At 40.2% G+C, this 24,858-nt stretch overlaps 1 protein-coding gene across 12 annotated transcripts in view; it reads right to left on the reverse strand.

The window, feature by feature from the left end:
- Window positions 1-24,858, reverse strand: part of PDGFC (platelet derived growth factor C) — a 374,883-nt gene that overhangs the window by 237,960 nt on the left and 112,065 nt on the right. For all 12 annotated transcript variants that reach the window (XM_067035424.1, XM_067035423.1, XM_067035422.1 and 9 more), the window contains one exon: window positions 10,269-10,464. In XM_067035424.1, the coding sequence (XP_066891525.1) occupies window positions 10,269-10,464 (196 nt within the window). The remainder of the gene's footprint in view (window positions 1-10,268; window positions 10,465-24,858) is intronic.

The following is a 24,858-nucleotide window of genomic DNA, read 5'->3' on the forward strand; positions in this document are numbered from 1 at the left end:
GCTGGGGCTTCACGGGCTGCCTCTGGACCTTCCACGGATAAACTTTAAAATCACTTCTGCCAAATAGTGTCTAGTGCCGCCTTGTCCTTCCCGTCACCATTTTAAGGGGCTCACGAAAACATTTTGCTTGAAAAGTAATTTCTTAGGGTGAACTTATGGGTCTCCAAGGTCATTAGCAGCTCAGTAACACTGTCTTTTTTTCAGTTGTATGGCAACTGCAATAGAAGTAAGAAATATCTTTACTCCTTTCCACAAAATAAACTTTTTCCTTAAAATATTATCTCCTAGAGCTTGCACTCTCGTTGTAAAATTGATGTAAGAAATCTATCCTAGGCTTGAAAGTTACATCTGCTAGAGGGAAACACAGAAAATGAGTATTTGAGTTTCTGAGGTCTGCGTGGGAGGGTTAATTTGTGCCCCCCATTTCTCCACGATAAATTAATAACAATTATTTATAGGCTGTTGCTGGTAAGATACGCAGTTACGGTCTGAGTTAGAAAATGGTCAACAGAGCAATCCAAACACAGTCAGTTACGGTCACAACCGTGCTCTCCGCTTCCCACCTGTGGCCTTTCTATTTTAATTATCTGTTTACTTGTCTGCTTCTGACCAGACTCTGAGTTACTTGAGGGCAGAGACGACTCCTCTTCACCACTGTCTCCCCGCACCCCCATGGGGCTCAGCAAGTGCCCACTGGACTTACAGTAAATACACGAGCAAAAAATTCTACGATAAACAGCAGGAAGCGGGGACAATGTCCAAAAGATTTTCTTCATTTGGAAGGAAAGCTAACAATTTTGATCACCTTCAATTCCTAGTATTTAAAAATGTGTTTCCTCCACCTAGCAGATTCAGCATTTCTATCATTCAACGTTTTCCACACTGGACCAAAGACGGCATTTGCTCCAAAAGAAACTCAGCTGTTTTGGTGAAAAAGAGGCACTATTTTATTTTTTTAAATTGAAGTACAGTTGATTGACAATGTTGTGTTAATTTCTGCTGTGCAGCAAAGTGATTCGGTTGTACAGAAGCACTACTGAACAGCCCCTCCTTTTCTACACGTTGTCATTTACAGTCTTTCTCTTTGTAAAATGTAATATATAATAAGTAAATTTATTGATGTCAGAGAGGAGCAAACAACAAAAAAGATTAAGACTTTTCCACTAAAAAGCGCCCCCTTAAGGACACCATATATGTCACACACACAAGAGCCACACGTACACAGAGAACATTGAAAAACAAGACACATTTTGGCCCTTTTTACACCAATGTGTGTGCACCACGCACACCCCGTCCTTGCTTTCCTGTCCCACGCCAACACCCTCCACCACGCACCCCCTGTCCTTGCATTCCCGTCCCACGCCAACACCCTCCACCACGCACACCCCGTCCTTGCATTCCCGTCCCAGCCAACACCCTCCACCACGCACACCCCGTCCTTGCTTTCCCATCCCACGCCAACACCCTCCACCACGCACACCCCGTCCTTGCATTCCCGTCCCACGCCAACACCCTCCACCACGCACACCCCGTCCTTGCATTCCCGTCCCAGCCAACACCCTCCACCACGCACACCCCGTCCTTGCATTCCCGTCCCAGCCAACACCCTCCACCACGCACACCCCGTCCTTGCATTCCCGTCCCAGCCAACACCCTCCACCACGCACACCCCGTCCTTGCATTCCCGTCCCAGCCAACACCCTCCACCACGCACACCCCGTCCTTGCTTTCCTGTCCCACGCCAACACCCTCCACCACGCACACCCCGTCCTTGCTTTCCTGTCCCACGCCAACACCCTCCACCACGCACACCCTGTCCTTGCATTCCTGTCCCACACCAACACCCTCCACCACGCGCACCCCGTCCTTGCTTTCCTGTCCCACACCTACACCCTCCACCACGCACACCCCGTCCTTGCTTTCCTGTCCCACGCCAACACCCTCCACCACGCGCACCCCGTCCTTGCATTCCTGTCCCACGCCAACACCCTCCACCATGCACACCCCATCCTTGCCTTCCTGTCCCACGCCAACACCCTCCACCACGTTTGCCTGCACATCTTCTCCGGCTGGAAAAGCAGCAAGACCAAACTTGCCTCTGACTGACTTTGCTCTTTGTAATAATGTCAACGTCACAGCATAAAAACACAGCTCCCTCTGTGTTTCTTTATAAAAGATGATTTGAGAAGCCAGCAAGGCCACGGGGGTAAAAGTCAAGCATCTCACTCGAGTCTGCCCTCTTTTGAAGATGCCGCTAAAACAGTGAATCACATTTTCTAGACTCTTCTATGTTTCAGACTTGAGGAAATATTGACACTGGGGCAGCTTAAATTCCGAAGATGCATTTTATCGGGGACACATCTCCAGCCTTGTCACGGAAAAGAGTCCATCTGGCCATTTTTAAAAATCAACTTTAAACTTGAACTTGAGAACACTAAGCCTTGTTAGGAGGAACCTGGTTTTGCTTGAAAGTGTAGCTTCCAGCCACATGGTGGACAAAGTTAGGCAGAGAAACTCCTCTTGGTTACAACAAAAACTGCTGAATGAATAAGTAAAAGAAAACCTTTGATTTTCATGCAATACTGAACTGTCAGGAAAATAGGAGAATTCTCTGGAGGGTGGACAAGAAAAGGAGCCAATATTCCAGTGAGGTGACTATGCTCTGAGCCCTGCGGGCATCTGCCGGGCCTCCACGTGCAGGGGCGGGTGCGGACGGACCTTTAATGGACCACAGGTGGCCCAGGAGCTGCGTGGGGCTGCAGCCTAGCTCCACCCTTCCCTCTCTACCCTGCGGCCCACACGCGTCACTCAGAAAGTGCACCCCTCGGTGGCAGACTACAGGGATACGTCAGCAATTAACCAGATGACTAACTTCTCAACAGCCAGACTGTGGATGGCGTCTTCACATAATTGAGAAAACATAAACACACAACTGAGAATCCTATATCCCGTCTGAACAACTTCCAAGAATGAAGGTGAACTAGAGAAATGTTCAAATAAATAAGACCTGAGTATTTACTATCCACAGGCTTTCACTTAAGAGACTTTTAAAGACTATACTGAAAGAAGTAAAATGATCCTACCCCCAAAATTCTGAAGTGCAAGAAATCGTTAGCATCAAAAGTAAGCCCGTAGGGATGGCTACAGAAACATCGATCGTATAAAACAATAACGACACGTCTTACTTGTGAAGGTAAAGAATACAAAACTAAAATCCTCAGAAACGCAACACCTATCAGGAATGGAAGTAACTGTGGTGAGAACCAAGCCAGCTTGGACAAGAAGCAGGAAACCACCCAGTTATGTGGTTATAGTAACAGAACATGACTATTTTACTGTCTTCATTATTTTCCCAGGCAAATACCTTTACTGGTAATTACAGGAACTTCCTCCAAAGAACCATTAACTCCTTCAACAAAGCATCAGCAGTTTACTATCTAGCACTGCGGAACCCATGCCTGAAAATCCCTGCCTTGTTTCCACCAGTTCTGAACTATTATGTCCTAATTCTTACCCAACCCTAAGTCCAGTCTCAGACCGAAGATCCATTTTAAACCAAACTTCAAATCCGCAACAAAGTCTGGTTTTGCCTTTCCTCCCCAGACGCTGCTGGAGCTGCCAAGGTGGCTGTCCCTGTCACCAGGGTGAGTGATGAACTCAGCTCTGTCTTATCAGCTCGGTGAGCTGAGATCTGGGATCCAGCATTCCAGGGCAGTTCAAAGGTTCTCAGGTAATTTTCTGTTTGGGGAATGCGGGTAAACATGAACGAGCTCTCTATATGGAGTCCCATATGCATTTCTAAGGTAGACATTTAAACACAGAATTTGATGTACACTTTCTAAATTAGTAGAAAAGAAAAATAGGATGAGAAGACAAACTGAATGAATGCAAAAAAGGAAAGGAAGAAACAGAAAAATGAGTAGAAATGGAATGTACAAAAGAAATAGTAGCACGCTTCCCTGGTGGCGCAGTGGTTAAGAATCCGCCTGTCGATGCAGGGGACACGGGTTCGAGCCCTGGTCCGGGAAGATCCCACGTGCCGCGGAGCAACTGGGCCCTTGTGCCACAGCTACTGAGCCTGCGCTCCAGAGCCCGCGAGCCACAACTGCTGAGCCTGTGTGCCACAACTGCTGAGCCCATGCGCCTAGAGCCCGTGCTCCGCAACAAGAGAAGCCACCACAATGAGAAGCCTGCGCACCACAGAGAGGAGTAGCCCCCGCTTGCCACAACTAGAGAAAGCCTGCGCGCAGCAACGAAGACCCGATGCAGCCATAAATAAATACATTTATTTTTAAAAAAAGAAAAAAGAAATAGTAGCACTGAATCTAAAAAAGGCATAATCAGAACCAATGTGCTAAATTAAGTTCCTAAGTGTAACATGAAGATTTTTAACCGAATTTTTCTTTTTAATGTTACTCATGCTCCTCTCACAAGGGACAACACACACACACACACACACACACACACACACACACGCACACACACACACACACACACGCGTAAGGACACAGGAAAGCTCAAAGTCAAAAAATGGAAAGAATGCCAGGCAAATAACCAGCCCAATTACCTGGCACATCTATATCAATATTAGGCACAATATACTTTGAGGTCAAAACAAAACATTAATAAAGATTAAACAAGATCAGGTCTCTGAGCCTGCCTGCGCCAACTGGCACCATTTAGAAACATATAACAACAAAAGTGGACAGTCCTACAACACGAAACTGATAAACATACGTATTCTCTATTGGGAGGATTTGACACATATCTCTCAGGAATTGTCACATCAGGAAGAAAACAGAATCGGGGAAGAGCCAGATGTTGTGGCCAGCAGAGCCACAAAACTTGCCACGATGTACATACATGCAGTGCTGCACCCATAACGGAAGGAGAGCACAGTTGGAAACTTCAAACACTTGAAGCAAGTGGAGCCAAGTATTAAATTTTGAACAATCACAGACAGACAAACGGGCCATATTCTTTATCCAAAATATAATTAATTTAGAAATCTATAATAAAAAACCGTATGCATTTAACGTAGAAAATGAACAATATGCTTCTATATGACCCGTGCGGCTGAAAAGAAGAAAACAATCGATGTTAAAAACATCCCCAAACGGACAAAAATAAAAATACCACATTATCAAAATTGGCCAGATGCACTGAACACTGGATTGAGAAAGCAAGTTCGTGTCGTGGAAATGCAATAAATGAGCAGGGGGCTTCCCTGGTGGCGCAGTGGTTAAGAATCCGCCTGTCGATGCAGGGGACACGGGTTCGAGCCCTGGTCCGGGAAGATCCCACGTGCCGCGGAGCAACTGGGCCCTTGTGCCACAGCTACTGAGCCTGCGCTCCAGAGCCCGCGAGCCACAACTGCTGAGCCTGTGTGCCACAACTGCTGAGCCTGCGCTCTAGAGCCCGTGGGCCACAGATGCTGGGCCTGCAGTGGGAGAGGCCACTTCGGTGAGGGGCCCTTGCGCTGAGGTGCGGAGTGGCCCCCCGCTCGCTGCGGCTGGGGGGCACCTACATGCAGCGGTGAGGGCCCAATGCAGCCATAAATAAATGTATAAATAAATCAATGAATCGGTCTTCAAATAATAAAAAAAGAAGCGGCATCCGCAGTCCGAGGCACCCATGGCCCCGAGAACACGCTGACTGGACTCTTTCCACAGGACCTAGTTATGCAGACACACTCAGAAATGAAATTGAGAGACATTCCACAGAACAAACAGGCCGGAGAGTTCACAAATATCAGTGTCCGGAAAGCAAAGAAAAGGCGAGAAAGGAGTTACAAAAACCAACTGCAATCAATGACTGATTACCGAATCACAACATAATAAGAAGAAAAGCAAATAATGAAGTGATAACATATTGGATCATGGAAAACATTGGAAAAATCAACTATATATCAGGTAAGAGTTTCATGTTAATGTTACATTTCTGGTTTTCAAAAAACAAAGGAAATATCCTAGTTCTTAGGTGATATGTGGTGAGGTATAAAGTGTCATTATCTCTGTAACTTGTTTTTAAAAGCCAAATTAAATGAATAAAAAAGTGTCTCCGAAAGGGGAAAAAGGCCTCTTAGAAAAGTAAAAACAAAAACAAAGTGCTTCAAATAATATAAGAGAATCCTCATCAATCATCATATTCAATATCGATGTGTTAACAGCAAGCCTTTTACTTGCAGTGGCCAAAGAGGAAACCATTTCAACAACGAAGTAAATAACAATAACACTGCGTTATAACACAGGGCATAAAATAAATCTCCGTGAGTCTATACTGATACAAATGATTGAAGAAATAAAGGAAGGAGGGAAGGAGGGAAGGAGGGAAGGAAGGAAAGAAAGAAGGAAGGAGGGAAGAAAAGGAAAAGGCACAAGTTTTCTTTACTGAAGAATTGCCAATAATCTATGTATATATTCCCCCCTCTAGGAGGTGTAACTTAATCGCCATCTCCTAGAACGTGGACTGGACTTAGTCACGTACCTCACAGTGCCTCCAAATAATAGCACGTGAGAGGGAAATGTACTTCCTCACCAGAGGAGAAGCCCGCCTGACCTGAGTGATTATTGTTAACAGCGTCAGTGACGAGTGCGTTCCGCAGTACGTACCCTCTGCCACCATGTGAGGGGAGGAGCAGCTCACCTATTTGGAACCCGTCCCGCAAACCAATGACCTCGGTGTAACCACGAGGAAACATCTGGAGAACCTACACGGAGGCCTCTTCTACAAATCACCTGACCACTACTCTTCAGAACTGGCAAGGCCACGAAAGACCAAAAAGAGAAACTCACAGATGGGAGGAGACTAAGGAGGCTTGAGGACTAAATGCAAGGCTCATCCTGGAAAAGATCCTGAGCCAGAAAAAGCACACGGAGTGACCTCGCTGCTGACACCTGAGTAAAGCGCGTGGTTCAGTGAGTGGTACTGTCTGAATGCTGGCGTCTTAGTTGCGCGAATATGTGGTGGTGACGCAAGACATGACATGGGAGGAAGCTGGGAATATGGAACCTGTGCCATCTCTGCAACATTCTGTAAATCTAAAGTTATTCCAAAGTTTAAAGTTTATGTTTTTAACGAAAGCAAACTCTAAAATCAGGAAGTCAGAGACACCTCCTCATGCAATCAACAACTTAATAAGAAATAGAAAAGAGTAAAAAGAACTGATTGGAAGAAAGAAATCTTTTTCATGAACCGTATCTTTTTTTGCACAAGTCCAAAATAATTGCCAGAACAATTATTAAAATAAAGACCTTAGCGAGTTTGCTAGATATAAGATCGATACTAAACAATGGATTGCCTTTCTGTATACCAGCAACATACAATTCGAAATGTAATTTTCAAAAAGGGATTTTAGTAAGAGACCATAGAAAGAAATCTAAATAGTGATGCATCACATCTTTATAAAGAATAGTTTAAAACTGTACAGATAATAAAGAAGACCCACATAATCGGAGAAGCATAAAGTTCTCGAGGACAGGAAGGTCATTAAAATAAGGATGTCAATTCTTCTCGGAATGATCTATACATGTAATGCTATTTCAATAAAAATCACAACAGAAGTTTTCAAGGAACTTGGTAAGCTATTTCTAAAAACATATATTGAAAAGTAAAAGGGTGAGGATGCTTGAAAAGGAGAGGAAAACAAGGCGACTGCCCTACCACACAGCTTCTGCAACGCTACAGTAATTGAGACAGGGTCAATTTGGTACACAGGGTGGCACGGTAAACCCAAGGAACAGAACAGAGAACCGAGAAACAGGCCAGATCAGATACAAAAATCTGACCTGAAAGTTGGCTGGCTCTGCACATCATTGGAAGAAAAGTGTGACTATTCAATAAACGATGTCAGGACTCTATGGGGTTCCCTAGTGACAAACTTCACATCGATAAGATAAATTACAGATGAATCAGGGACTTAAATGTGGAAACCAAAGTTTAAATAGCCGAAGATCGCAGTGAAAACTGGGCAAAAGACATGAGCAGGCATTTCACCGCAAAGGATATCTGAGTAGCCAATAACAATATGAAAATTTTCACGCTCACTGGTAATAAGAAGAAACAAATAGGAATTAACATTAAGGTACAATTCTACACTTACCCGAATACCCAGAATTAAAAGAATGCCAAATCAAAAGGTTGGGGAGAATGCAGAAAAACAAAATTTTGTACGTTGTTGGTAGAACTGTAAATTGGTCACTTTTAAGAATAATTTAACTCTACCTCACGAAGTTGAAAATATTAACTTCTTAAGACAGCAATACCATCCTTAGCTATAGATTTGGAGAAAGTTTTCTTGCACTTTGGACAAGGAGAGCTGGAAGTAAGCCAGACATTCATCAAAGCGGAAGAGACAAGAAAGGTTGCCTATTTATACAATGGATTACGGTCTGTCACAGAAAGCAAAGGATCCAAGCTCTTTGCATCCACATGAGCTCGAAAAACATCATACTGTATCAAGTCACAGGAGTAAAGCACGCAGTACTGTCCCACCGATATATACTTGAAAAGAGGCAAAACGCAATTTTTACAGGCTAGTTCACAGGGAGATGTGTACATGTGGTAAAATTACAGAGAAAACCGGGAGGTTGAGGAAAAACAGAGAAAACTTAAGACAATGATTATAGGTGCAGGAATAATAGGAAGGTAAATCAAGGAAGCACAAAAAGAAGGGATTTCAGAACTATTGGAAGAGTCCCTTTTCTCGAGTCTCATGGCGAGTGAAGTTGAGCCACGGGCTACGCTAGGCATTCTGGACGATAGTTTATCTTCTGTGATCTAACTACTCACATGCACCATCACACACACACGCGTGCACACACGCGTGCACACAGGACGCTGCCGGTCCCGTCACACGTCCAGCCAGGCGTGCAGGTGTCACGTGGCCCTCCGGGCACTGACCTGTGGGAACAGAACTCCTGTCACTGCCACTGCTCTCACCGATCCTTTGTCTCGGACCCGGGAGCCTCCTGTCTGCAATCAGCATCCATGAAACTGTGGTAGGTTACCCTGCTACTTTGCACGGAGGGCCAAACCTTAAACCCTCTGCAGTTTTTACAACATTATGTAACCCTCCGTATGAAAAGAAGGCCAGAGGTGTAGAAGAGCATGGTGAAAAACCATCTCTACGAGGGTTAGAAAAATGGATTTTCGTACGTGTTGAGTTATAAAACATGAATGAGATCTAGGGCAGCTACTTTACTTCTCTGGCTTGTCTGCTTATCTATAAAATGAAGGGTTGAAAAACACCATCTCCAAAAATAGCTAGAATAACTTACCCTTCTCAAAGCCTAAAATTAGAGATGTAAGGGAAAAAATAACCTGAAACGCATAGCCACAGAAAGAAGAACTTGAAGAAAAAAATGTTAACTATATATAAATGTTACAGATACAAATTGTAATGACAGCAAGCATAAAGTTTATCTTATCTGTATTGAAATATTTATCTGTAATATACCATAAAGAGAAAATTCTCTTTTAACTTGTATATCAAAGGGAAAATAAAGAACCCCACAGAGAAGCTCAAGTAAAATATTTTCATGATATACAAATGCCATTGAAGTGAAAAATCTTCCATGAGACCACCCAACCTTGACAAGTATATTCACATGGGATTTAAAGACTAATATTTGTATGACATACGGTAGGTGGTCTTTTGCGTGGGTGAAATACTCCAGCTGACTTTGGTTCATGAAAGCTTCTAGTAGAATTATGATACATTTCTACCTGGCCAGCTATGATGTTATAGCCTAAACGTCTACTTCTGCTTTCAGAACCGTACTTCTTCCTTGTAATGAAATATTCAAACTGCTTAGTTCTGGGTGTATGTATGTATTTATGTATCTATTTGTGTACCTATGGATACTGGATACTATGGATAAAATGTATGTATGGACACTGCTCTTTCTTTTTACAGCTTACTATTTATCTTATTGATTTGGCTATAAGGAAGCTCAAATGTAAAAGTTTTGGCACTAGTGGTAACTCCGGCACAACCTACATTCCTTTACTTGGCTTTTTATTCTCTATTCCTTATTTTATAAACTGTTTTACTCTATATGTAATTTTTTTTTTTTACCATATATTACCTCAAATTACTTTCATATGTAGACAGAAACAGAGCTTAAATAAGGTTGTAAATTTCTTGGATCATCAGAAAATCATAAGAGAACAAAAGATGCCATTTAAAATCACAGCCTCAAAATGAAGCAACTTGAAAGACTGTTAACAGTTGTTACACTGTTGGAATTTCAGGTATGATCACTTACTTGCATATGTCATCTTCTGGGTCTTCAAGCCCAAATCTCTCATCAAATGTGAGCTGTATCCATACATTTTCCTCTACTGCTACTAATCGCCATACCAAGACCATGTTTCTTGGATAAGTATGAGGGAACCTCGGGCTGTGAATACTTCCATTAGTAGACACAGTAATAATTCTCTCATGCTGGGGATCTTGTACTCCTGAAGGTAAAAACATAAGCATAGACACACACTTAGAACAGACATTTCCAAAATTGTAGGTTTCAAACTAACTTCTGAAAAAAGGTGACCGATACAAGCCCAAAGTTTCCCATGAACTGAAATTACTAAATGATTTCAACCCTTAAATGACCTCGAGAAACGGAATGAGGTCAAAGCAATGGTATCCATTTCTTGTTGTAAGGGAACTCACAGCAGTCTATGAAGATATGAAATTATAAGAAATGTTGCAGGACTTCGCAGTGACTTTAAAAGGCTAACATGAATTTTAAATTTCTAAGCGGAGAATACAGTATAAAATAGCTTCCAAGTTTATTATGCACGGCAACCTTTTACACGGTGAAACGCCAAAATACATTGTTATTAATATCTTTTTCTTTTGCTTAGATTGTTGGGGGAGAGATGAGGGGACGGGCAAATTGAGACCATGTGTTGAGACAAAAGTGTTCTTTTTTGTATTGAAGCATAGTTGACTTACAGTGTTTCAGGTGTACAACAACATGACTCATTTATATATAGATTTTTTTTCAGATTCTTTTCCATGATAGGTCATTACAAGATATTGAATACAGTTCCCTGCGCTATACAGTAGGTCCCAGTTGTTTATCTATTTTACATACAGTAGCGTAGAGACAAAAGTGTTCTTATATCCACCCAACTGAGAGTTCATAATGAGAGGAAACAAATAATTGGTATTTGGAAAGTGAGCAGCTGTTCACCTACACAAAGAAAATCTAAGAAGTAAGACAGTTACACTTCTTCAGGCCATGAAAATCCAATCCATTAAAGTTTGCTAAATCCCAGTAAAAACAAACAAACAAAAAAACCTTTTAAAGACTCTTTTATTCAACTTCTAAAACAATTTAAAAGTCCTAAACTGCACCTTGAACACATGAAGTAGTGTGCATGGCACAGCACCTGACACTTTCTTTGTTCAACTTTGATACACTCATAACACCAGGACGACAATGTTATACTGTACCGATATCTCTTTAGTTTTCATGGTTTAGAGATATGCTTCCTAAGACTGAACTTTGTATTTGCAGTATTGCACAGAGAGAAGAATATCATTACTTTATAAGCACCATTTTTCCTTTATTTGCCCATTTCCCAACATCCAATCTCAATATATGCATAGTTACTTGCAGAAATATGAAAAATTCTCATTTTATTGACTCCTTTTAGGAACATCCCATCAAACTGTGCAACACAGAGTTGTCTAAGGCCTATTAAATCATTGACATTTTATACTAAACTACATTTTTCTTCTCTCTTTTTTTTCTTTCTATTATGGTTTTCTGCCTTCTCCTCTTCAATTCTTTCACTCCCATACCCTACTTCCCTTTTTTTAATTGAAACATAATTGATTCACAGTATTGTGTTAGTTTCAGGTGTACAGCAAAGGGATTCAGTTATACATACACATGTATCCACTTTTTTCAGATTCTTTTCCCTTATAGGTCATTACAAGACACTGAGTACAGTTCCCTGTGCTCTACAGTGGGTCCTTGTTGGTTCTCTGTTTTATAGCCAGCAGTGTGGATCTGTGAATCCTAATTCCCTTTTAAACCAATGGACTCCTTAGTGCCAAATTCGCCTGCTCAGTATTTCAACTCCACGGGCTCTCCCCATGATTTTACACCAACGACCTTGCTTCCCGCCCTGGCAGGCAGACTCTAAGGAGACCCCCCAATGTCCCTCACGCGCCAGGAGCCCCTGTCTTGAGTGGGTGGAAGCTGTGACAAGGATGGGGTATCACTGCCATGATGAGGTCAGTTAACTCCCCGTTAACCAAAAGGTAGATTATAGGAGAAGCCTAACCTAACAGGGTGAGCCCTTAACAGAAGCTGGCCCTTCTTGATCTTAGAAATTCCAAGTGTGAAAGAGACTCAATGGGGAGAATTCCGTGTGGTGGCCTTGGAAAGGGAGCGGGTTGTGTGCCCAGGATGTGGGCGGCTGAGAGGTACCGAGAAAGAGGGGGCTTTATCCTGAAACCTCAAGAGACCTCGATGAATCGGAGGCAGACTCTTCACCATCCTCCAGAAAGGAATCAAATCTTGCTCATACCTTGATTTTAGTCTTGTAAAAACTTGGAGCAAAAGCCCAGTCTCCCAGGCCTGGACTTCTGAGCTCCAGAGCTGAGAGCAAACAGGGTGTTTAAAACTGCGGGTTCGTGGTGATGTCTTACCTAACAGTAGACAACTAATATACCTTCTGTTGTGCACAAAGCTATTTGATTTGCAAGTATGTCTTTTTGCCCTTCCTTCTTCAACGGCACTTAGAGTAACTGTAGCAACTTTTCATTTACTACTTATGTGACTCAAAATACATATTTCAAATGCAACTTAAGAATATGCTCTAAGAAACTTCTTGAATTCAAAAGACAATGTCAAGTGTTATGTATTAGTGAGAATATGATTAGGGTTAAAGAATACATGTTTTATTGTTAAGACACCCCAAATAATTTTAACAAGGTGTAGTTATGGTTCTTAAAGCAGCTTTTTTATTCTCTTAAACTCAGCTGTTTCAACAATGAGTATGTTAAGTATGATTTTATATTGTCTAAGACAAGATAAAGACAAACATAATTTCCTTGGAATATATACAGTGCATATGATGGGGGATATCATCATATTAGTAAATATGCCTTAAGTGCCATAGGATGTTTAAATTAAATAATTATTATTTATAATTATAACCTGTGCAAAAGCATTTTCCCTCTTATTGGGGGCTAATGTTTGATATGGCCATTGGTTATATTAGCATATATCAAATAATCAATACCTCTTCTGTGCACATAATTTAGCACCAGTATATCTCATAAGGACACAAAAGGATCTATCAAGATAGATGAATTCTCCTCTATACTGACAATTTTTTAAAGAAAATGATTATAATCTACTATTAAAATTAAATTTATATATTGTCTGTTTTCAAAGATACCTTTTAAAAATGAGATATTTCCCCACTATCTAAATTTTAATACAATAGCCTACATATTTCAGAGGTATTTTTAGAGCAGTAGCTTATATCAAGAGTCCTTCTCATTTTGGCAGCTAATCTTTTTTTAATGAATTAATTTTTTCCAATCAAATTTATTAAAATATATTATTTTCCCCATTCTGTCTCGAAAAAGAAAAAAAAAGAGGGCCTTATATCATCCACAGCACTGTTTACAAATATAACAGTGTTTATGCTTTCATATGCATAAACTACATGGCTACTAAAAGATGACTTCTATTTTTATATCTTCAGTCAAAAAAGCTCATGGCTAAAACGTATATACTTAGATTGTGTTTACATCTTTATTTTTTCCTTTATAGTTCACAATTCCATTAAACTATAATTAAGCATAATTTAAAGGCTGAAAATCTAGGCCTTATTTGTGGTAAAAGAATTGAAAATTTCCTTTTAAGTTAAACTGCTGCTCCCACAAAATCATCTCAGAACGCAGTGAGGTTTGCCACCAAATACATATGATTTGCACATGACTGTCAACGTTACATGTAAATCTCAAACAACTAGGCCTATAATCGAAAAGAAGAAAAAGAAAGAAGTGACAAAGAGTAGGATCTACCAAAATAAGACTTTGCATTCATAGTTCAGTTGCTTAAAAAAATCATCTTTCCAAACACAGAACTTTACTAGGATTTTAGGGATGAGACAAGTACCTATTTTATGACTACTTTATTGAACGTTTGGTTTTCCTAAACAACGGACGGTACACTCAAAGAAAATACCAAAGAAATGAAACAAATGTTTGTCAGCAATCATTCACCTATTTACAACATGCTCCTTGCAATGCATCCTCAACAAGAATAAGTCTTGTTCATCCAGATAAAAGACAGCATGAAAAGTGAAAATATACATATAAACACTAAATTTTAAAAATTAAAATTAACACCATTTCATATTATCCTTCCCAACCCTCCTTGAGGTCAGAGTATTGAAAACTAACATGAAATAACAATAGAAAAGGAAAAGAAGGGAGATTAATAATGTGAAGTCTAAAATTGTTGACTATATATGTTCACATACAATTCAGTTATGAAGAATCATTGCACATCTGTATGTATTCAATAAGTTAACAGTAAAACCAAAGCAATTTCATAATATTTGCCGTGCATTTCAGACTGTTGGCCCCTTTAAAAGTATATTTAAGAACGAAAGAGGGAAGGAGTAAGAGAATCATGAAAAGCAATAAAAAAATTTAATGCTTGAAAAGCTGTATTATTTAAAAAGATAACATCAAAAAAGAAGTTTTGTAGGGACTTCCCTGGTGGACCAGTGGGCAAGCCTCCGCGCTCCCAATGCAGGGGGCCTGGGTTCCATCCCCGGTCGGGGAACTAGATCCCACACGCGTGCCGCAACTAAGACCCACAGCACCAAAATAAATACATAAATAAACATTAAAAAAAACCGTCTGTGGACAAGATATAATTCCTAAAGGAAGAGAAAACATCCATGTCCTTCTCCATGCTAATGCTTTAAGTTGGCTATAGCAGAAAAGACCTGGAGGATTAGGAATGAGGTAAAAAGAAAGGCTTCCAGTTTTGGTTTAGCTTTAAGTTCTGAAGAATTCCGGTCCCTGTTCACATAGGGAGGGCGTAGGGATGTGTCCCCATAAACTGGCAGATTTCACAGGTGTCTTATGAGATTTTTGATGCATTTACTTCCAAATACATGTTATCTTCAAATTGCGTTAGAAAAGGTATTTCTGTAATAGTCAGGTGCACCTATTTCCAAGTCCTTCCTTGATGCACACACACGTACTCACTGATCTTACCTGTGCTTTGGTCCGCTCAGTATTTTTTCTTTTTTTGCCTGTGATAATCCTCCTTTATCTTAATCTTGCTAGTTTTTTATATGGCTATTTCCATTTTCAATCTCATTAACTCTTAATTAACATATTTCACTTTTAACAAAAGTTAGTTAAAATCATTTAACACATATAAACATGCACACATACGTACATACATATATGTATGTGTTTGTTGCCAGTTTCACTGGCTCCATAAATTGGCACTTTTTGCCTAGAAAATCCAGAGTAATCTCACCTAATCTTACTTGATTCTGTAGAGAGAACGTATACTTGAACTCAACAGCGCAAACAAATCTCTCTCCATGAATTCCAAACTATATAGAAGTACCTTGTTTTCATGCTTAATATTTTAAATTCCGACTAAACACAAAAGTACAATAATACAAAAAAACTGAGACTCAAGTTTACGTTTTCTTATTGGCTCCATCTACTGTTTCCCATACTTTAAAACAATAGCAAAAGGAAAAAAAAGACAGAAAAAGTTAGTGTTGTCTACCTCAAACTGTTTACAAATTGCAAAAAAAAGTTCACTAAGGAAAAATAAGAGATTGCTACATTAAGTAAGCTATAAAAACAAATGCAATTATTTAAAATATGCCCGGGCTTCCCTGGTGGCGCAGTGGTTGGGAGTCCGCCTGCCGATGCAGGGGACGCGGGTTCATGCCCCGGTCCGGGAAGATCCCACGTGCCGCGGAGCGGCTGGGCCCGTGAGCCATGGCCGCTGCGCCTGCGCGTCCGGAGCCTGTGCTCCGCAACGGGAGAGGCCACAGCGGTGAGAGGCCCGCGTACCGCAAAAAAATAAAAATTAAAAAAATAAATAAATAAAATAAAATATGCCCAATTGAAGTTCTTGAATTTATTCCAGAAGATAATCATTTTATTCCTCAAGGGAATGAATAGTCAAAAATCATACATTGAGAACCTATTATGTTTCATGCGCTGTACCAAGGGCTCAGGACATCAGAACAAGACAAAGCCTCTGTCCTCTTAATGTGACAACTTCTAGGGCTGTAGTGTAGTCTCATTCCTAGACTCGGTATCCTAGTAAATACATATTCCATTATCAAAACCCACTTCAGATGTCACCTTTCATAGAATGTAATCCTTAATTCCCTTTGTACATTCCTTTAAGGCTGCATTTTTAAAATTTTATTTTATTGAAGTATAGTTGATTTACAATGTTGTTAATTTCTGCTGTGCAGCAAAGTGATTCAGTTATACATGTGTATATATATATATATATATATATATATATATATATATATACACATTCTTTTTTATATTCTTTTCCATTATGGCTTAACCCCAGGAGATTGGATATAGTTCCCTGTGCTGCACAGCAGGACCTCGTGGTTTATCCTTCCCTATAGAACAGTTTTCTTCTGCTGACCCCCAACTCCCAATCCTTCCCTCTCCCACCCCCTCTCCCTTGGCAACCACGAGTCTGTTCTCTATGTAGGGCGGCATACTTTAATCATCACGTGTGGGCTGACGTTTCTTTCTTTTCTGCCACACTCTGAACTTCTAGTGAGGTAGAAAATCTTCTGGGCAAAACTGATTTTGAAGTCTGTAACCAGTATCTAGCCCTGTGCCTGGCACATGGCACCACACAGTACATATTGTTAGTATAAAGAAACTTGATATCTTGGAACTTGGCAATAAAACAGTTTCAACATTCCATCCCTCATTCATAAGTTTCCAGAGACTATACATATGAGAATAAGAAGATTTTACAATGTACATTCCTCCCCAATTGAAGTCCCTTAATTCATATTTACTCCAAGTTCATCTATTATAACCTCCATATATATTTCAGCTGAAGGTGACAGATTACTCATTACTGAGACTTGCCATTTTCTTAAATACTAACTCATTTTAAAATAAAACGTGTTTTATAACTTTACCATACTGAGAATGCCACAATTATTGTCATTATTTTATCTTAACTCGGAACTATGAATCAGTTGATAATAAAAATCTGTTATTTTGGGACTTTCCTGGTGATGCAGCGGTTGAGAGTCCGCCTGCCAATGCGGGGGACGCGGCTTCCAGCCCTGGTCTGGGAAGATCCCACGTGCCGCGGAGCAACTAAGCCCGTGCGCCGCAACTACTGAGCCTGCGCTCCACAGCCCACGAGCCACACCGAAGACCCAATGCAGCCAAAAATAGAGTAATCAATTAATTTTTAAAAATCTGTTATTTTAGGCAAGACACTTGATATCAGGGATTATTTTTTTATAAACTAGAGATAATCAGAGACTTTTAAAGTTCATAGGAAATGATGCTCGTATAAACTAACCACCTTGATAATTACAAATCAGTATGTACGTGAGGGAGAAACTTCGTCCATCATACTTGGCCTAACTCAAACACAGGGAGAAAGAAAATTTATTATCAGGTATCCGGTTTTTCTGATGTTAGTAAATAGAAGATTGCTACGCAAGATAATGCAAAATTGGTCAATACGTATAAGGAACCCAATTTCACAAAGATCAAACCGATGAGGCAAGAAGCAGGAATTTTCCGGCAGTGATGCAAATTTCTGATTCCCTTCTACAGCTTGACTGAAGGAGGAGAAAAGAGGATAAGCTTGTAGAAATCACGCCATTTCTTTGACTTGGCACTATCTTTAAAAAGAGGTTTGAATTCTTTTGTAACTAAGAAGAAGTCAAAGAATTCAGCCATAAGCCTCCTACCTACCTATAAGCAATGGTAAGAAACGAGGGCCCATGTTCAGAAGTTCAGAGCAAAACTTCCAAACGCAAGGAGGGAAAGTTTATACGCGAGCATCCGCATAGCATGCCCCACCCTTCCCACCAGCACTGTGAAGCAGCCCTGGTGGACTCTCCCCAGAAATATGCCTGGAAAGTCAACAGGAGGCCATCTCCCTCATTGCATGGATGGCTCTAAGAGGCCAATCAGAGTGAACCCAATGGCTTTTTTCCCCCCTCAACAGTTGGGGACTAGACCATGCTGGGCGCAGAAGTAAGGTCCAGAGCTGCTGTAGCCAATAAGCTGTCATATTAGAATCCAGTCTGATGGAAAAGTCAACGTACAGAAGTTGACAGACCCACAGCAGGAGAGCAAAGTGGAGCCAGATCCCAGCTCAAACCACACAGTAACGTCAGCCCATCTCCGGGCTTCTCAGGCACATGACTAAACAAATCACTTTCACTATTATTCACGTTAGAGTTAAGATTTTTAAGCATGCGACCAAAATCAAAATGGGCCGTGGTTCAGGCGTTATTATTACTGGTGTTCCCTGTTCATGCTTGAAAATATCTGGATTAATGTTACAAAGGACACGGCAAGTAAGATCTATAAAGTTCTTCAGCTATTGAGGCACGAGATACAGAAATGGTAATGATTTGACAGCATGGTATTTTAGCCTTAAGGGGGTGGTGAAAGTAACCTATTTGGGTTTTATACAACGGGGTATGACATAACATTTTCAGTGAAGGCTCAATTATGGGAAACACACTGGCAATAATCTTCTTACCTCTTACGCGGCAGGATAGATCGCCAAGTATATAAACACAGAATCTCCTTAAAGCCTTTACTGCACACCAATTAGTAACGAATATAATTGTATACACACACATTACACACGCCATTACACAGAAGCATGTTTAAGCAATGCTATTAGTTTTTATTCTGCATTAAATTGTGTATTATTTTACATATCACAAGGCGGCTAAAACCAGAATGTAGAACAGAGACAAAGGAAGAATAAAAGAAACATTCACTTTAAAGATTCACTATTGATTTCATTTCTTCAATATTTAATTGACTCTCCTGTTGAATTAAAACTATTATTCAGTGTAGAAAGTTTACATTAAATACCAGGAGCTCTGGAATATTTTTAAGCAGTGAAAGGTATTTACGTGAAAGATTAGGACACATGATTAAGCGCAAATTCATATTACTTAACCTCCAAAAAAACAAATATGCTTATTTAAGAAAAAATATGTCCAATAAAGAACCTAATCCATTTGGAGACTCAGGATCTGTCAGTCTACTGTATCTGCACTGGACGTATAATTTACAACATTCAGATGGAAATTACCAGCAATTTCAACTGTGGAAAGCAGTGACCTATTTCTTTGTGAACACACAATGTCTAGATACAGTAGTGACATTTTGATGGGAAGATGTTTAAAATGCATCAAGGAAAATAATAATGAAACAGTAATCGGTACAAACTTTCTCGTTAAATAAGGCCATTCGTATATGACTTAAGTGAATTTTTAAAATATGTTTAAAATTCTCTCTTACGTTAAACTCTGAATTAGGCAAAATAAATGATTTCTAAGAAACAATAAAATAGGAACCTGTTTCAGTCTTACTGTATTCAACCATCATCAGTGTTGAAAAATGAGACTTAGCTGCTTCCTAGTTATATTTATCATTAAAGATGAATGCATATAATTTATAGGTAATGAGCCTATGAGTTTCTTATGAATAACATCCAAAGATAGGAAAAATAATAAATTTGGTCACTTCTATACAAATCGTGTCCTCCCACCTTATGTTTTAACTGTTATTAATTAAACACTCTCAGTAATGGAGAGCGTTTGGGTTTGCATCTCTTTCCAGAAGCAACATTTGAGATTTACAAGTTACATCTGCAGCAGGATCTTTGGTTTCAGGAGTAATTCCACATCAAGATAGCAGGAATCAGTGAAGAGCAGTTACACTGGACGTGTAAGCAGACTTACGCTCTTGAATATTCTAACCATTCCGCCCCGCTAGAAAGCATCACCTCCCTACCCCACCCTCCAAATCCAACAACTGTCCTCAATCCTAAAGTGATGTTAGAATGTGTATAAAAGACAACTGTGAGACTTTTAAAAGACGTGGAAGTCGCAAATTAATAATATCAATAAAACACATAATTTTGGTGGGGAAATAGATTACTTAAATGTTATTTCTCAAAGCAAAGGCATTTTTTTAATAATGACCAGGAGATACCAAATCATGCCAAGCTATTGCATCTCCGCTTATGTTATTTTATCATCTAGTTGGGCTATTAGAAGGGAGAAGATAAGCACAAACGTGAAGATGTCGAATAATTGGCCTGAATATAACCGTTAGCAGAATTCTTGAGCAACAGCTAGTTTTATGACAATAGTTTTAAAATCAAACCAAAGATCCAGAGTCGAGCAGTCTAAAAAGAGGAGCTGAGACGCAGGATGGGACAGAGTCAAGAAGACCCATATTTTGAATTTTGAACACAATTTCAAAGCAGGAACTGAACTGAACTTTACAGAGTCCACTGGAAGTTTCATTTGTGAGGAGGGATGATTCTCCGACACTCCTTATCACTGGGGTTCCTTCAACATTATTCAATATTATTATTATTATTATATAATTATTATATTATTATAATTCAATGTTATTCATTATTCCCCTAGCTTCTGATCTCAGGGAAGATTCTGAGGATACGTCTGTCAGATTGGACGGTGTCAGATGCCACAAGAAGATTAAGGATCCTTCCGCATGGTATTTGCACTGTTTACGTGAGTGTAATCCCCAGCCAGCAAATGGACCAGCTGCATTCGTGACCTCCCAGCGAGGGAACAGACCTGTCTCAACAGAGCATTTCCTTGAAAATTCTTGCCCATGAAATCTGATTTTGACGCTGAAAACTCTCCACCCACGTTTCCTATAAATCCATCCATTCCTCTTCCGAAAGAAATCGAACATTGTCCAAAGAAATAGAACAAAGTTATGGAAACACATGCCCAGGGAGTGGGGGGAAGCAGGAGAAAACTGGCAAGAGAAAAAGTACCGAGTTTAATCACAGCAACTGTAGTAATACTAATTATCTTGACATGTGGCTATCTCTCAGTCTTATTTTCCAGTAGAGATCAGGCTTTTTCAAGAAAGATATTCATAACAGAAGCCTGAGGAAGAACTATACTAATCACTTAAAACACATGATTTAAATTTACAGAGATCTATTCCTGCACAGCCACACAAACCGTCAAAATATTTATTTTATAGCAGTCATCGCACTTTCAAATTCGATTGCAATGTTGTAATCCTGTTAAAAGTCATCCGTAACAAAAGATTTATGATGGGGAAGCAACATACCAAGAAAAAGCCCCTGATACAAAAAAATGTATTAAGATTTTTACTCTGGAATTAACAAGAGCATTTTATTCAGTAAGTTCTGCCAAAGAAAGTTAAGTAGCAATGAAGGATGGAAAAAACTCTAAGAAACACCAGAAGAATCAATTACAGTTTAAGAAACATCCTGCTCCTCTCTCTACACCATAACAGCCAAAATAATATGCCAGAGGACGTTACCTTGAACACATCGGAGAACACACAATCGAGAACAGAGATGTTTCAGTAAGCATGCTGCAGTTGCAAGATTATGAGGAATGTGAAAACAGCCCTGAAGCACTGGTACAACTGGCCAGACGCTTCGGAGCACACGGGTGCGAGGTACCCCGCGAGGAAGGGCGAACAGTCAAGTCTACACTCGCTCGTGTCGAAGAATCAGGGGAGAACGCGATACCACCTCCAGAAATCCTCTGCTTTCATAGGGTTCACTGTACAAACCTTAACCGCGTGAGATTATGGCAAGCGTGTATGAGAAGAGTTTAAAATGGAGAGTAAATAAAATATATGTTTCGCTTACCTTTTAAATGTTCTTTCTCCTCTTTTCTATGCCAGTCCAGATGCTTGGGGATAGTTCCTCCCTGCCAGTAGATGGAGATAGTAAAATTGAGTCTTTTGCTGACCTCAAATCCTAATCTAGGGGGTTCAGAATCTTCAGTTTCAGATTTTGGAAGTAAAAATAGTTTGAATGATTGAGAAGACGCACAAAGCTTGTAACAAGTGTGATCTGAGTCACAGGCAAATGAACTTGTATTCGTGGCCATTCGTAACAATCTATAAGGGAGAGGTCTTGGCTGGCATAGAAAAAAATGAAAGAAAGAGCATTATTTTGTAGGATATATTCCCTTGACGCTCCATTCTTCCCAGATCTCGCGCATTTACTCAACTAGTATTTATTAAGCAGCTACTCAAAATTGCAGGTTACAGACCTGATGTTTCCGTATACATTATCTCTTTAATATTTTTAACAACCCTGTGAAGTAGTAATAACTATCCCCTAATATCTTGTCCCAGAAACTGTATTTTTTTAAATTTACTTATTTTTTGCGGTACGCGGGCCTCTCACTGCTGCGGCCTCTCCCGTTGCGGAGCACAGGCTCCGGACGCGCAGGCGCAGCGGCCACGGCTCACGGGCCCAGCCGCTCCGCGGCACGTGGGATCCTCCCGGACCGGGGCTCGAACCCGCATCCCCTGCATCGGCAGGCGGACTCTCAACCACTGCGCCACCAGGGAAGCCCAGAAACTGTATTTTTAAAAGTTCCGAATGGTGAGCTGACTCTTGCTTGCCAGGGTTCCGTGGTCCACACGATGCTTGGTTAACGGCTTCCCAGATTTAGGCAGAATTAAGTTTCTCCTTCCTACTGATAAAGGGACCTTGAATCTACCCCTTATCCTCTTCACAAGTAAAATCTAGGTTTCAATATTCTTCGTTGTCACGTTGGGCCTCGATTTCAACATAACATATCCTGGGAAACTCGGGCGTTACACAAACAAGAGCAATACCAAATGTGTTCGAGAATGACTGACTACAATAAAACCACGCTCTGTATACAAGTCCCTGTAGTCTGTCTGCCCAAGTGAATACACTAATACTTATAGACCTCTTTCTAGTTCTTATAAAAGATGTTCAGATTTCAAAATGTTTTCTTATACACAGGTTTCTTCCGGCTACCTCAACAGCCTGAAAGACCAAATGTATTACGCCAACTTTATGATTGTAAAAATAGAGTTGGTTGTCACAGTGAGTTGGCCATACAATTTCTTGTCCAAACCAACACATTTTTAAGCCTGAAAGAGGGCACTATTATTAACTGTGTCAGGACCACAGATATAAACCAGGACGGTCCCCAGACAACCTGGGCACGGGGTTACCCTAATGACAAATGACAGCATGAACCTTCAGTCCAGGTCTTTCGTGTCTAAATCAGGAAATCTTTCACCCTGAACATCTGTGTGATGAATTCTTAAGAGTACGTTTTCCTCTAGCATCTTTAGTCAACTCAGCACACCGAGTAGAACTTTTTGTTTTCATAAACTTGGTAATATCTATTACTTTCACAGTACTTTATTTCAAGGTCAGTTAAAACAACAAAGCAGCCAAAATCACAATCCTAATAACTTTCTCTGTTTAACCACTTTATAACTGGTTATTTGTGAGGTCTTTCTAATACTACCAGGGAATCGGGAGACATTTTTACCAATTATTGCTGATTTGCTGGATTCTGGCTCCATTCCAGTGCTTGGAACAGTAAGTTTGACCTTAATTCTACCTCTAACTATAAACAGCTTCCAGAGTTTGGTACTCCTTAACAAATGATAAATTCCTTATTAATTGGGAGAAGATGAAAGATCATTTAAAAGGTACTTTAGTCCATCGACCGATGAATGGATAAAGATGAGGCACATATATACAATGGGATATTACTCAGCCATAAAAAGAAACGCCATTGAGTTATTTGTAGTGAGGTGGATGGATCTAGAGTCTGTCATACAGAGTGAAGTAAGTCAGAAAGGAAAAAACAAATACCATATGCTAACACATATATATGGAAGCTAAAAAAAAAAATGGTCATGAAGAACCTAGGGGCAAGACAGGAATAAAGACACAGACCTACTAGAGAATGGACTTGAGGACACGGGGAGGGGGAAGGGTAAGCTGGACGAAGTGAGAGAGAGGCATGGACATATATACATGACCAAATGTAAAATAGAGAGCTAGTGGGAAGCAGCCGCATAGCATAGGGAGGTCATCTCGGTGCTCTGTGACCACCTAGAGGGGTGGGATAGGGAGGGTGGGAGGGAGACACAAGAGGGAGGGGATATGGGGATATATGTATACGTATAGCTGACTTACTTTGTTATACAGCAGAAACTGACACACCACTGTAAAGCAATTATACTCCAATAAAGATGTTTAAAAAAAAAAAAGATAGTGCTTGAACTGGTTTTAAAAGTTTAGCTCTTAATTCTCTTAATTTTTCACTCAGAGAAATGGACAGTGTAGTTTACTATGGACCCAAAAATAAAATAAAATTTAAGTCAAAAAATAAATAAAAGGTACTTTAGCATTAGGGTTAAAAACTATAGAAGAATGAAGCTATACTAAAAGTAAAAACTGCTTACCTTTCACAGTGAGTGCTGTCTCACGTATATCATCATTTACTTACTTGATTATTCAATTTTTAAAGTATCTGTGTGTAATTGCATTAACAAACTCCAAAAGATCATGGATTTTGCTTAGGTTTTTGTTTTGCTTTGTTTTCATTGTTTTTTCCCTAAGGTATCCCTCCCCCCAAAATAACACAGCACCTCACCCAAAACAGACACTTAATAGATATTTGTTGACTGGCTGAGCTGTCAGGAGTAAAGGCCCATGTCTCAGCTGCAAACACATTTACAAAGAAAGTTCAGTAGATAAAAAGGAT

This window comes from Kogia breviceps, chromosome 6, assembly GCF_026419965.1.
Source record: "Kogia breviceps isolate mKogBre1 chromosome 6, mKogBre1 haplotype 1, whole genome shotgun sequence".
Classification (NCBI taxonomy): Eukaryota; Metazoa; Chordata; class Mammalia; order Artiodactyla; family Physeteridae; genus Kogia; species Kogia breviceps.